Source organism: Bombina bombina, chromosome 9 (genome assembly GCF_027579735.1).
Source record: "Bombina bombina isolate aBomBom1 chromosome 9, aBomBom1.pri, whole genome shotgun sequence".
NCBI lineage: Eukaryota > Metazoa > Chordata > Amphibia > Anura > Bombinatoridae > Bombina > Bombina bombina.
Window position 1 is genome coordinate 199,056,048 of NC_069507.1, and position 14,630 is coordinate 199,070,677.

The window sequence follows — 14,630 nt, forward strand, 5'->3', positions numbered from 1 at the left end:
TGAGAGTCCACAAGACCTGCCCAATTTAATTTTTTACTTCATTACTTTTTTTCGCGGCAGTTTTACTTTGCACCTCATTTTCCCTGCTTTGTCTTTTCCTACCTTTCTACTTATATATATATATACGTCAGACTAGAATACCAGAGAGGTGAGAGGGATTAAGTGCTCATAAAGCTTTGTGAATCTTTGCCTCCTCCTAGTGACCAGGAGTTGAATCCCAGGAGTAATGGTTCATGGACACTCCCCACCATGAAATAAATTAATCAGGTAAGCATAAATTTTGTTTTTATATGCTCTCTCTTTTGATATTTTGAATGATTTTGAAACTAACAGTAGACTTGTGTATGTGGTGTGTGTTATATGAGAGTATATGTGTTATATGAGTGTGTGGTGTGGTGTGTGATATGAAGTGTGTGTGTTGCATGAGAGTGTGTGGTGATTGTGTGTTATATGAACGTGGGTGTTGTATAGTATGAGTGTGTGCTTGTGTGTTGTATGAGAGTGTGTGTGGTATTGCCTTTTACAACACTTTCAAGTTTGACTACAATCAGGAATAAAGTGAACACACATTTTAGTCCCTTGGCCAAAAACTGCAGCTTTCTTGTTGTATATTACTTCAGAAATGTTCAAATCAAGCATAAAAATAGAGTCATGAAGGTATGTGGTGTCATAGCACTGGGTCTTGGGAAAAAAAGTTTAAAGAACCCTGATTTAGACATTTTTTACATGTCACAGCTTATACACAACTTAAAGGTAGTTTAGTTTTAGATAATCACAAATACTGTATAGTACAGTACTGTAATCAGAAAGGTAATATCGGTTGTTTTAAATAAATTTAGACTATTTGCATTTTAGAACACAAAAAAGATCATATTAAGTTTGGATTTCGGAATTCCGGATTTGTACCTGTATTTGTATGTATGTATATGTATGTATATGTGTATGTGTATATATATATATATATATATATATATATATATATATATATATATATATATATATATATATATACACAAACGTATACAGGGGCTGGCACTCAACATCAAAGGAGACAATTTGCAGCTTTCGGGGTGTTCCATGCAAAATATATACACTTTTTCAACAACAAAGGCAAAGGCACTCACCGTTGTAGATTAATGTCAAAACTTTAATTACTGTGACGTTTCGGGGTGGTGCCCCTTCAGACAGACATGTGCCTTTGCCATTGTTGTTGAATAAGTATATATATATATATATATATATATATATATATATATATATATGTGTGTGTGTGTGTGTGTACACATATATACTGTATATGTATGTGTATATATATATATATATATATATATGCAGCAAAAAAATATAAACATAGAGGTGCACTTCGCAATTCCAAGTTGTTTACCATCCGTGCTAGCTGTCCCAAAATAATATGCAACTATACTTTAAAAGAAAGGATTGAGAACCAGTGACTATCAATCAAAGAAAGACAAAGGCTGCACAGTGGTTTCAAACATTTATTACTACAATGGGTGTAACTTGTCATTTCAGACCGTCTATCCTCCACCCAATTTCCAAAAGGCAAAAATCAACATAAAAATAAAAATCTAACGCCTCAGGCTGTGTATAGTGAATGCACTTACAAGTGGAGATCACCACAGTAAACTTATAGTTTGCATGTATGCACTAGACTGAACTTTTAGATATCAAGGTATGCACCAAACTTATGACTTTAACATTGCCATTGCTACAAGATAGATACAGCTTGTGCTATATAAGTTGTCAGAGTGTACAGCAAACTGTTGACTGAAACATTGCAGTTGCTAAAAGATAAATTAAGCCTGTGCTATATAAATACTTAATATGTAAATCACTACAATTACCTTGTAACTTGCAAGCATGTGTTAAGCTAAACTATGAGTTATCAAAGTATGCACCAAACTGTTATCACTTTAAACATATCAAATGCCACAGATAGAAACAGCAAATGAAAAATAACACTTCACAAGTGAAAAGTATGGGGCCCCAATACTGCTGTAGAGTTTTTATAGTCTCTGAAACCAGGTACTTAAAAAACACGCTCTGGTATAGTTATTTCCAAAGACTGACTGTAAATTCCACTCAAATGTAGACAGCAGATAGCCGTTTCTTTTCCTTCCAATAATAGCTGTTGCGGCTAACAGTCACTTTACATCGAAGTAGGTCAGCAGGCTTGGTTAGTTTAACACTAATTACTTCAGCTATCCCTTCAAAGTACACAGAGTCCGTGTAGTATGGATACCAATCCGGACCCGTATGAAGTTAAGCAAGACTTTGAAGCCAAACCTTACCGTGATTACAGCATTTTCTCTTCCGCTAGACAGCCTACCCTGCACCCGGGTAGAACAGCGGTTGTTGCTTTTGAAATTCAACGGTAGGTTGGCGTCTTCACTTGCAGGCGGGACTTCGCTGGTGGTTTCGTCAGTGTAGGTCCTCAGTCATTCAGTCATATATAGCACAAGATGTATCTATCTTGTAGCAATGGCAATGTTAAAGTCATAAGTTTGGTGCGCACCTTGATAACTAAAAGTTCAGTCTAGTGCATACATGCAAAATAAGTTTACTGTGGTGATCTCCACTTGTAAGTGCATTCACTATACACAGCCTGAGGTGTTAGATTTTTTTTTTTTTATTATTTTTTTATTTTCAAAAGAGCTTTATTTTGATAAACAATACATACACGGCATGAATTAAATGTGCACTTAGTACATCAAAGCTATTACAGTAAAATGCTTTGTCACAATAATCCATTGTACAAGCTGTATAAAGTTGTGAGGAATGCTTAGGAACATTCATTTCAGCATTTGAAGACACCTATTAAATTCAGTGTATGTCTCAATTGGTCCCAATTTTCTAACTATGTAGACCGCTTTTGGGTCTGTAACAGATACACATATGAACAGTATTGAGAATATATAGCGGTGAGGGGGAAAACTAGGGGTAAGGGAAGCAAACAATTTAAGTATAACATTTTTAAGATAGTGAATTGATCCCAGTTTTCTAACTATATAGACCACTCTTGGGTCTGTGACAAGTAGACATATGAATAGTATTGGGAATATGTGGAGGTGAGGAGTAGAGCTGGGGGTAAGGAAAACAAAACATTTAAGTATAACAATTTTAGTATAGTAAATTGTTCCCCATTTTTAAAACTATATAGACCACTCTGGGGTCTGTGACAGATACATATATGATCAATATTGGGATATGTAGGGATGAGGAAGAGAGTTGGGGGCGAGGAAGACAAACAGTTTAAGTATAGCAGTTTTACTATAGCGAGTAACCATACCCAGTAAATAATTCCTAATAAGCAGTGTTCGAGTATGACTATCTCGCTGGCAGAAGTATGCATAGATGAGTGGATATGAAGTTAGGGAGCATTAGCTACAAAATACGAAAGGAGCTTAGGAATTATGCTCCAGGTTAGTTCCTCTCAATATATATCCTGGGGTATGTCTTGATTACTTATTTAGCGACATGATCTAAATGGGGTGTTATATCTATTCATGTGATAGGTGCTAGTCGCTAAAGTCATAAATCATTTTGCCCATAGTTCTAAACATACTTTAGAGCCCATACAACCAAACATAAACACCTTATTCAATATTTACATAAAAATATTCTTAATACGCATCTAACACTTTCAACATACAGTATGACATCTCCATCTTAATTTTATTAACGGCCATTTAATGTGGCTTTAGATAGGAATGATCACTATCATTCCCCAGTATTTTGCTGGCTTAATCTAAACATTTAATATATCGATAAGCTTCTTGATGGTGATACTTATGCGTCCCCAAGCAGGAGAAGGAAAAGATGAGAATCAATGAGAAGTGTGTCTTTCACTCAAATATAAACGTCAAACATTACAACATCTCATGTTATAGTAAAGTAGACAGAACTATTATGGGGTTACCAGAGTCCATTTTGTGAAGCGTTGGCTGAAGGCGTCTGTGGCACTGAGGGGCAAAACCAGCCCCATGCTGTCTCAGAGGGGCATCTGCAAGCTACCCCACACCTTTCTTCGGCATATGACCGCCGCAATGTGAGTAGAAAATGCTTCGCCAGGAGCTGATTTGAAATATGGTTGCGGGTCTCCTCACCTTCTCAACTGGCAGCTGCGTTGCCGGCGTTAAGAAGTTGCGTTGTCCTGCTGTCCCCTCTGCTGTAATGCGTGTCGTCTTCTTCTTGCCCACCCGGGGCCCCGGGGTTACTGTTGGAAGCGTCTTTTGTGGCTGGGTGATGTGGTGATAATGCTTCCTTATAATGCCGGCAGAGGGTAACAGCAGTGAGAACGGTCTCGTATGCGGTACACTGCAAGGTGTTTTGCTGTACTCCATGAGGGCTCTCTGTAATGGCGGATGGCGATGCTGGATCTTTGGTATACTTATTGGAGTCGGAGGTGCTGTACCAACAAGGTTTTCTTTTTCTAGAGGTTTGGGTGGGCTTGCTTGCATGCGTTGTATCAGGTAGTCATATGGTGCCCTGTCTATTAATTTTTGCATGATAAGCTCAAATTTCTGTAGGTGGTTGTCTGGCTGCCGTATATGACATACTTCTGCCATGGCCATTACATTGGATGTCCAGAGAAAAAAGGGTGCTGATACCGCTGTCCCCCAGTACAACCCACTCTCCTGTTATTGATATGCAGTGAAGAAATGTCAGCAAGCCGGGTTATACCGACAGCGCTGATACCCCGTTTCTTCTCGGGGGGGGGGGAGTGTATGCCTAATAGTGGGCCGCCGCCCTAGGCCTCCTTATTCCGATCTGTGTCCCCGGGGTCATATAAACAGGCAAGAATTCAAATGCCAGGCCACAATTAGTGACTTAGTGATGCCTTGATGTAATGTGGTATTAATCTTGCTGTTGTTAATAATAATCAGCGGATTATTAGTTTTTCTGCCGGAGCATTCAGAAGATGCGTCCTAACCAGAACGCTGCACGGACACCGTTAGATTTTTATTTTTATGTTGATTTTTGCCTTTTGGAAATTGGGTTGGAGGATAGACAGTCTGAAATGACAAGTTACACCCATTGTAGTAATAAATGTTTGAAACCACTGTGGAGCCTTTGTCCTTCTTTGATTGATAGTCACTGGTTCTCAATCCTTTCTTTTAAAGTATAGTTGCATATATATATATATATATATATATATATATATATATATACACACACACAAACCAGTGACGTGCACACATAGGAGGCAGGTGAGGCAGTGCTTCCCCTGGCCAATGTGGTGTATTACATCCTTTTTTATAAAATAAAAATAAAAATAAAATAAATGTTTTTTTTTTTCAACAATTTTTTTTCCATCTCAAAAGGTGACCCCCTTACCCCCCCACCCCTCCACCAAATTCAGTATTTTATTGACATTTATTATTGTTTTTTTTTTAAAAAAAAAACGTAATATTTAAGTAATTACATTCATATTGCACAAGAAAGTAGAGGCCAGCTATCCTTCCATTGCGCAATATGAATGTAATACTGTATGGGCCGCCAGAGACTGCCACCGAGTGGGGAATGAGAGCTAATGCAGCAGTCTCTTGCGGCCCATACGCTCCCACCGGAGGCCAGCCTCGGGAGCCCTCAGCCCTGCCTGCCCGCCCCTCAGCCAATCAGACATGAGTATTGTCTCAGTCTCTGGGCTGAGTTGCGGGCGGGAAATTGTTAGGAGCATGACTGGTGATCAGGTGTCACTCAGAGCAGAGGAGTGAAGGAGTCAGACTGTCAGACAGGAGTCAGGAGTGGAGCACTTTGTCAGTTTTAGGTAGGTGACGCCGGACTATGGCATGCATGGTTATGCTGATGCTCGATTTTGTGACTGTGGGTCTCAGTGAGTCAGGACTCAGGAGCGGAGCACTTTGTCAGTTTTAGGTATGAGTCAGTCAGGCACGGGATTGTTACTAGCCAGCTGCATTGCTATTTATCTTTAAGCAGAAGACAGTTGTGTTTGCATTGGTACTGCAGTCAGTGTAAGACTGGCTATTTACACCTACTCAGTCTGCACATTTCAGCACACTCCTGTGCTGGATCGCAGAGTAGCCCTGCCCCTCCTCCTCTGACTCTGCACTTGGAGGAGAAGAGGGGCACAAAGCATGGCTGCTCTGTGTGCTGAGCCTGACTGAGGGAGACATGCCAGTATTGTCAGTGAGGAGCAGAGGTAAGAACAGTTAGATAATTAGATTATTAGTGTGCAGGAACAGCTTTCTCTACCTCTCCTCATCAGCTCCGTTTTTCTAGAGTTGCACTCTGGCTTCTCTCCACTGCCTCTCATATTCTCTTTTAGTAAGGTCTTATCTTAGAAGTTAGCATGTCTTTCTGAACAAATCCCCAGACCCCTTTGATCAGTAGAGTACAGCTTTTTGTGTATAAGATAGGAAATATTAAAGCTGAAAATAACTTAGTAAGCTGCAGCTTAATTGAGAGACTATCTAACAGATTCATTTTTAAAACTTGTGTATTTAAGATATTTTATTAGGTTCATTTTACAGCTTTGGGGAAAAAACTTGACTGTGTACTTAGAAATTTTGTCAACATTTCTGAATATACACAATCAAGTTTTTTTCCCCAAAGCTGGAAACTGAACTTAATAAAATATTGAAATGTATTAATCTCATAATACACACAAGTATTTGATGCCATGATTTCTATCTAGTGTTTCATAGGGCTGTTTTGTGATTTTTTTGTTTGCTGCTAGATATACTCAATTAAAACATTATTGTAAATGCCCAAGCTTAGTTCTCATAAATCTGTGAATATGCTAACAAAAAAGTGCAATGTTTATATGTGTGTGGTTGTGTATAACTGTGTGTGTGTGTGAGACAAAGAATGAGTGTGTAATATGTGTGACATGGAATGTGTGATTAATAATACATATGACCTAGAATGTGTGTGGTATTGTTCATATGATATAGAATATGTGTGAAAAAAATTGTACATACATATTATGTAGAAAGTATGCAAATGTTTTCTCATAATGCACACAGGTATTCTGCCCCATAATATACTATATATATTAAATAATAATAAATATATTTATATCTTTCTATCTATTTATCAGTTTAGTAGAGTTACCCAGGGTCCTAATGTAATGTGTATTATGACAAACATACATACATAATAATATAAATATAACTAGTGTTAAAGGGATAGTTAAGAACTATTATTATTCAGATTGACCATTCAATTTTAAACAACATTCTCATTTACTTTATCTACTTTGCTTAATTGTTTCATATTCTTTGTTGAAAATCTTACCTAGATAGGCTTAGGAGCAGCAGTTCACTACTAGAAACTAGCTGTTGATTGGTGGTTGCAGATATATGCCTCTTGTCATTGGCTCACCTATGTGTTCAGCTAGCTTCCAGTCGGTGCATTGCTGCTCTTTAAACAAAGGACACCAAGAGAGTTAAGCAAATGTATTAATATAAATAAAATAGAAAGTTGTGTCAAATTGTGACGGTATCTGGTATGGTGATGGTTTAAACACCTTTTCTATCCAAAAATGTGTTGAGAGTCACCAAAAACATTACTGGGGGGGTGACACCATGAGTTACCGCACCGGGTGACACCAACCCTAGTGACACCACTGCTAGTATAGCATGCATGGCTATGCTCTATTTTGTGACTCTGGGTCTAGGAATCGTTTCCATCACTTCAAGTCAAGATGGAAAATTTATAACAAATGAACTTTTTTTAATTCTGTCACTGTGCCATATTAAATACAAATATGTCAACCACAGCACAGTAGCACAGAAAATATAGTTAGCGACAGCCCGAGGAGATAAATTAGCAGTAAATTAGGCATTCACAATTGTGATTCAGAGCTATGGCCTAACCTATAATATCACAGCAATAAAGCATTATGATTGTGTTGCTGTGTGCCGAAGCTCTCACAAACACTCTCTCTTACACACTAACACACACTCCCACACATTCTCTCTCACACACAAATACACTCACTCTCACACACAGACTCACACACTATCACACACTCACACACATACTCTCACACACACACTCTTTCTCTCTTACACACACAAAAAGACACACACAAAGACACTAATGCTCTCACAAACACTCTCTCTTACACACTAACACACACTCCTACACATTCTCTCTCACACAAATACACTCACTTATGAATTAAGTTTATTAAGTTTATGAATGAAGCATTCTTAGTGTTTAAATTAATATTGATTTAAAATTATTTATAATTTTATGGAGGCAAAATGCAAAAGTTTTAATATTACTAATATAAAATAGCAATAACAACTTTCTTGAAGGTATTTTTTTAAGTCCAATAAAACAGATTATATATATATATATATATATATTAAAATTTAATTTTGTGGAATTAAAGTAAAATAGGTACATAATAAGTGGTACAAATTATTTTCTACTCTAAATGTGAATACTAAAGGTGCTGTGCAAGCAAATATAACAACAACAAAAACTGCCAACGACTTAGCAGTAAAGAAGTTGAACTTGACGTTGGACACAGTGTCTTGCATTGCGAGTTTTCACATTATAAATATATGTGGTGTTTAGTGGTCTAGTCCGGATCTCAGCTGCCCACACCCAGGCCAGTGACCAACTGCCCATTACAATAATAAAGTAATACCAACAATTTGAGCAAAGTATGCTATCTGCCTCCCTTTTAAGCACTCTCTTAGTAGTTAGAGGTGAGCCTGTATCTGTTAGTGTAAGTGTTAGCATTAGCAAGAAGATTTAATTGTTTAATAAAAAATGATATAAGTAAAACATAGCAGCCACCATTATATGGATATCAAAGGTTCATGCTGTGATGTGAGAATATACCACATCACAGCATAAACCCTTGATATCCATATAATGGTGGCTGAGTTACTCATATAATTTTATTAAGCAATCTGTGAATCTGCTAATGCTAACAGCTATTATTAGAGACCATAATTAAAATGTTAGAATATCTCACATCATGTGAGATTTTCTTACATATGGTCTCTAATAAAAGCTGTTAGCATTAGCAGATTCACAGATTGCTTAATAAAATGATATGAGTAACTCAGCCACCATTATATGGATATCAAATGTTCATGCTGTGATGTGAGAATATACCACATCACAGCATAAACCCTTGATATCCATATAATGGTGGCTGAGTTACTCATATCATTTTATTAAGCAATCTGTGAATCTGCTAATGCTAACAGCTATTATTAGAGACCATAATTAAAATGTTAGAATATCTCACATCATGTGAGATTTTCTTACATATGGTCTCTAATAAAAGCTGTTAGCATTAGCAGATTCACAGATTGCTTAATAAAATGATATGAGTAACTCAGCCACCATTATATGGATATCAAGGTTCATACTGTGTGAGATATTTTTTACATCACAGGACAAGATTTATGAGACCCTTGATAAATTTCCCTCCTGCTGACAACAGTTTGTCTGAGCCCTGAGGGATATGTGTACGCTGTACACTGTACAGTTAATCCAGTAATGCTACTTTTTGTTTAGTTTTACGATGTGTAAAGAGCTTCCATAGGAAAAAAATATTAATTAACCCTTTGGTAGCTAGAGAGAATAATGAGATAGGCATTTATTTGTTTATGTGATTTTATGTGTGTTCTGTATGACAGTAACCTGCAGCAGCAACTGTGTTATTTGTTACTGCAGTTTGAGTCAACTTAATCCTTTGCTCAGATAGATATTGGTAGTGTGCACTCACCATTGTTTTTAAGCCTCCCTTTTTTGATGGTTATTTGCTTTAATTAGGTACAATTTTTTATGTCTGTTCAGTTAGAGGATGCAGTGTCTCTTTTAATTTTTATCTGTCTCCATTTATTTAAAGACTGCTGTTAACTTGTAATTCACAAATCAATTGAAAGCTTTTGCATTGTGTTTTTAATATGTCCTGCTTTTATACAAGTTTATATTAATTAAAGGAGATGATGAATTCTCATCTGAGTCATTTAAAAAACACATAGTTAAAGGGACAGGACATTCAAAATTAAACTTTCATGATTGAGGTAGAGCATGCTATTTTAATAGACTTTTCCAGTTATTTATATTTTGAAAATTAGCTTTGTCTTAACTGTTACTGGCCCCATGTCAGCAAATCAAATTAGTTTTTGAAAGGAACATGAACGTCATAATTAAACTTCCATCATTCATATACAAATTGCACACAAGAAACCCCCAAACTTTCTATTTTAATTTTATTATTAAACTTTGGTATATTATACCAAAGGATACTTCATTCTTTTGGTATCCTTTGTTGAAGAGCATACCTAAGTGGGATGTGCACGTGCGTTTCTTGAGCACCATATTGCAGCAGCTGTGTTGGCAGTATTGATAACTTGTTCTTTGCGTAAAATTTGTATGGTAAATTATTTCTATTTTTACAACACTGTAGTGAGTAGAGATTGTGTATCATTCTAATTGCTTAGTAACTGGCACTGTGCCACATAATTGTGTGAGTGGGTATTGAGCAGAGTGTGTGTGTCAGTGAGTATGTGTGATGTATTCTCCAGGTAATCAACACATTTTAGATGAGCTGGTGCTTTAGTGCAGTGTTTCTCAACCATGGTCTTTAAGTACCCCCAACAGGCCAGGTTTTCATTATAGCTGATTCAGTGCACAGCTGAAGTAATCAGCTGATCAGTAACATCATGGCTACTAACTTGCTCTCACCCATCAGCTGATTATTTCACCCGTGCACTGGTTCAACTATAAATAAAACCTGCCCTGTTGGGGGTACTTGCGGCCCGCTGTATATGTGTTTCTCCGTCGTATCATATCTAGTGCCTCACCAGTCTCTGACCTCACCGCACGTCACTGACACAAACATACACACAAACACAATAAAATGGGTTGTTTCAGTTTACTTATTCATGTTCTTAAGTCCTAATTATAGCAAGCCAGCTGGTGCAGAATATGTGACTAAAAATCCCCAACTTTAGTACTACACTCCCTGTTAGTTGTTAGTAGAACTGTCTTTATATATGGCTTGAGAAAGGGCACTGCCCAAAACGTCACCTATGTGTGTTTGCTTGGAATAAAAATCACAAAAGAAAGAAAATTTGGAGTGCTGCAGCCTCACAGAGGCTAAAAAGTATATTAATATAACCATGTTGTTTATGCAAAACTGGGGAATGGGTAATAAAGGGATTATCTATATTTTAAACAATAAAAATTATATTGTAGACTGTCCCTTTTAGTCAAAATTAAACTTTCATTATTCAGATAGTGCACACAATTTTAAACAACTTTCCAATTCACTTCCATTATCTAAATGTGCACAATCTTTATACATGCACACTTTTTGGGGCACAAGCAGCTACTGGGCATGTGCAAGATTCACAGAATATACGTATATGCATTTTGTGATTGGCTAATGGCTGTCACATGATGCAGTTGGAGGTAAAATAGAACTAACTTTTACATTTGTTAGAAAGAAATCTCCTAGTCATTTGAAATACAAACTAAGTACTTTTGCATTGTCTCTTTGTTATGTATTTACTGATTCTGCTATTCTACCATGTTTAGTGGTCTTTTAACCAACTTTGGATATGCAAGTTAGGTTTATAGGGTGACTTTACAACCTACTTGCATTTACAGAATAACAAACTTGTGGGTTTTTCTTAAAGACATCTATATAACCTGAATTTGCATAAGTATTTTGGCGGTATGTGCATACTTGCACCATTATAAATTGCCCCCTATCTTTTAATCCCTTTGCATGGCACCAGTAAATACAGTAGATTTGCATAATTAACAAATGCATGATAACAAGACAATGCAATAGCACTTAGTCTGAACTTCAAGTGAGTAGTAGATTTTTTTCTGAAAAAAATTTCTCTTTCCACTCCTCCTGTATCATGTGACAGCCATTAGCCAATCACAAATTCATATACGTTTATTCTGAGAATTCTCGCACATGCTCAGTAGGAGCTGGTGACTCAAAAAGTGTAAATATAAAAAACTGTGCATATATTGTTAATGGAAGTAAATTGGAAAGTTGTTTAAATGTTCATGCTCTATATAAATCATTAAAGTTTAACTTTGACTTGAGTGTCCCTTTCAACACATAGTAAAATAAGCATTTAATTTAAAGATATAACAGACTAATGAAATGGATAATTTATTTTTACAACAAACGTCTAGTTAAGCAGAAGGAAGTAATCTGTAAGCATAAAATACAAATGGCTCAGTACTACATTGCTAGACCTAGGTCAACAACCTAATATATTTAGGTGCCATTATAATTAGCATTGAGTCAAATCTAAGTATAATTACATTTCAGTAAATACAAATGTCAGGGGTGGAACATTTTTTTCTAGGCTCTGCAGCAATTGTTTTTCTAGGCCCACTGGTCCTTGTCCTTCCCCCTAACCTTCCCCCAAACTGAATGGTCTGAAGCGGAGCACCCTTGCAACGTGCTGTGTGCACAGGTTTCTCCATGGCCTCCCTCTCCTCCCTGCCACTGATCCCCAGCAGGTGATGTGGCACTGCAGCAGCCCACCGGCCCTGAAAAGCTGACGGGCCCCTCTTACCTGCGGCCCCCCACTCCAGCATTGCGGGGTCTGCAGGGACAGGATTGCCACCACTTACAAATGTGCATTTAACCAGTGCCCACAGATTTGCGCATGCATAGGAAGGTTGAAGCAATGCTGCTTGAAAAAATAAATAAATCAAGTCCAGAACACTAAACACACTCACAATTCCATAGCACCATATGACTTCCTGGCACCCACATGCCAGGAGATGGGTTACCTTGAATGAAGGGACAATTTCTTATTTGTTATTCTGTAAGACACACATGTGTACCCCTGATCACAACACATACTTTACTAGGACCCTTACTATGATATCACTGATACTTAAAGGGACATGATGCTCAAATATTTTAGTTTCATCTAAAAGAAAATTGTTTTATAATAAATTACAGTGCATTCTTTTTTTTTTTTTTTTTTAAATGAGTACTGAATAAACTAAATTTTTATGTAGTTGCTGTCAGACACTGTTTGAGTCCCAAGACTCAATTGGCAATTTCACTAAATGTAAACCACTTTTAATTGACATTTTATACAAAAATATTTTAACATGTTCAACTGCTGCTTTTCATATACTGTACATAGTAGAAAATGCTCTGAACACCATGTTCCTTTAACCCTGTATTGTTGTTATGCCTCTCATAGGAAATAAGTTAATAGTCAGGAGTTCTTTTGGTCAAATTAATATATTTAAGCTATGCAAGTTTGGAACATATAATTACGTTAAAATGTGGATATTCTTTTGGATTTAACAAAGGTAATTAAAAGTCTGTGTTGTATACATTTATATTTCAATTATCCAATACTGAAACAGTTCAATAAAAACTTGGGTGAATTATTATTAAACCAATATATTGTGGCAAAATCATAAGCTCAATATAATAAACACATACAGCTGTATCTTCTGTAAATAAAGGCACAGAACAGTTGGCTGTAAAGATGCACAACTGGAACACTGAAATAAACAAGTCAATATTTTACCAAAAATAATAAAAAAAAAGGAAAGAAAAGCTTTTGTATAAATCCACATGCAGAATTATTTGGCCTTGATGATTCTGTATAAAACAAATTTCATAAAAGTCAACCTTGATATTAAGACTTGGAATGTCCAGAAGTTTTTTTTTGGCAGCACTGTGAATAAAAACTGAAATAAAAAAGAACTTTGTACCTAACAGTCAATATTGTACCAAACACTCTGTATAAGCCTTTGTACAAATCCAGAACAGTTATTTGTCTTTGTGTCTGCATAAAACAAATTTCATAAAATTCAATCTTGATGTGAATACTTGAAATCTCCAGATGTTTCTTTATTTTTTGGCAGCACTGTGAATAAAATAATATGGGTCCTCTTTTTCAGTCAACGGTCTGGCTTCCCCTGCATTTCTTGCACGATAAGTAAATGGCAGACAAGAAATAGAGCAGGCAGCATAGACAGGCGAATACAGAAGCAGTTAGGTATGCCTTGTATAGGCAGGGCCGTGAGTAGCCCTCTACATTACAGAAACTGTTTGCTACAGTCTTGTTAATCATGATCCCTGCTGCTGATATATGAAGCACAGTGGCCACAGCATCATAAATGGCATTGGTGAGCAGCCAGCGTTCAGCACCCACAAGTGGCACCAACTCCTGTTTATCCAACAGCGTTAGGAAATAGATTGCCAACGTTAACAGCCAGAAAAATACAGCCACAGCCAGAGCAAAATGTATGGAGCCTTCGTATTTGTTTGAAGCAATAGTGATCCAGAGGCCAGCTCCGCTGAGCAGCTGTGTCAGTCTAAGAGCTCCAGGGAAACTTTTTAAGAAATCTCTGCTCACACTCACAGAGCTTCTGGTATGCTGTGCAGGAGGCATTGTAAGTACCAAGGACCAAAGAGGCTAAAATTACACTCCAGAAGCAACAGATGTGTCTTTTTTACTTGTTTTGTTGCAGTTCAGAGGGATTTATGTGTTGCCCCTTCTTTTCTTCTTTCAATCCAGCTGATACTGTTACAGGGAGGGGGCTTGCCATCCCATAATGCAACCTAATGTCTTGGCTTCCTTTGCTGACATCACACACTGCATGTA

General features: G+C 37.0%; 2 protein-coding genes across 3 annotated transcripts in view; both read right to left on the reverse strand.

Moving 5' to 3' along the window:
- HPS1 (HPS1 biogenesis of lysosomal organelles complex 3 subunit 1) overlaps positions 1-14,630 on the reverse strand; it is a 363,492-nt gene that overhangs the window by 293,101 nt on the left and 55,761 nt on the right. The gene's annotated exons all lie outside the window — the stretch shown is intronic.
- The window catches only part of MARVELD1 (MARVEL domain containing 1), a 2,634-nt gene continuing 142 nt past the window's right edge, over positions 12,139-14,630 (reverse strand). The window contains exon 1 of the mRNA XM_053692565.1: positions 12,139-14,630. This exon is cut by the window's right edge and continues 142 nt beyond it. Within this exon, the coding sequence (XP_053548540.1) occupies positions 13,920-14,417 (498 nt within the window). The 5' untranslated portion in view covers positions 14,418-14,630 and the 3' untranslated portion in view covers positions 12,139-13,919.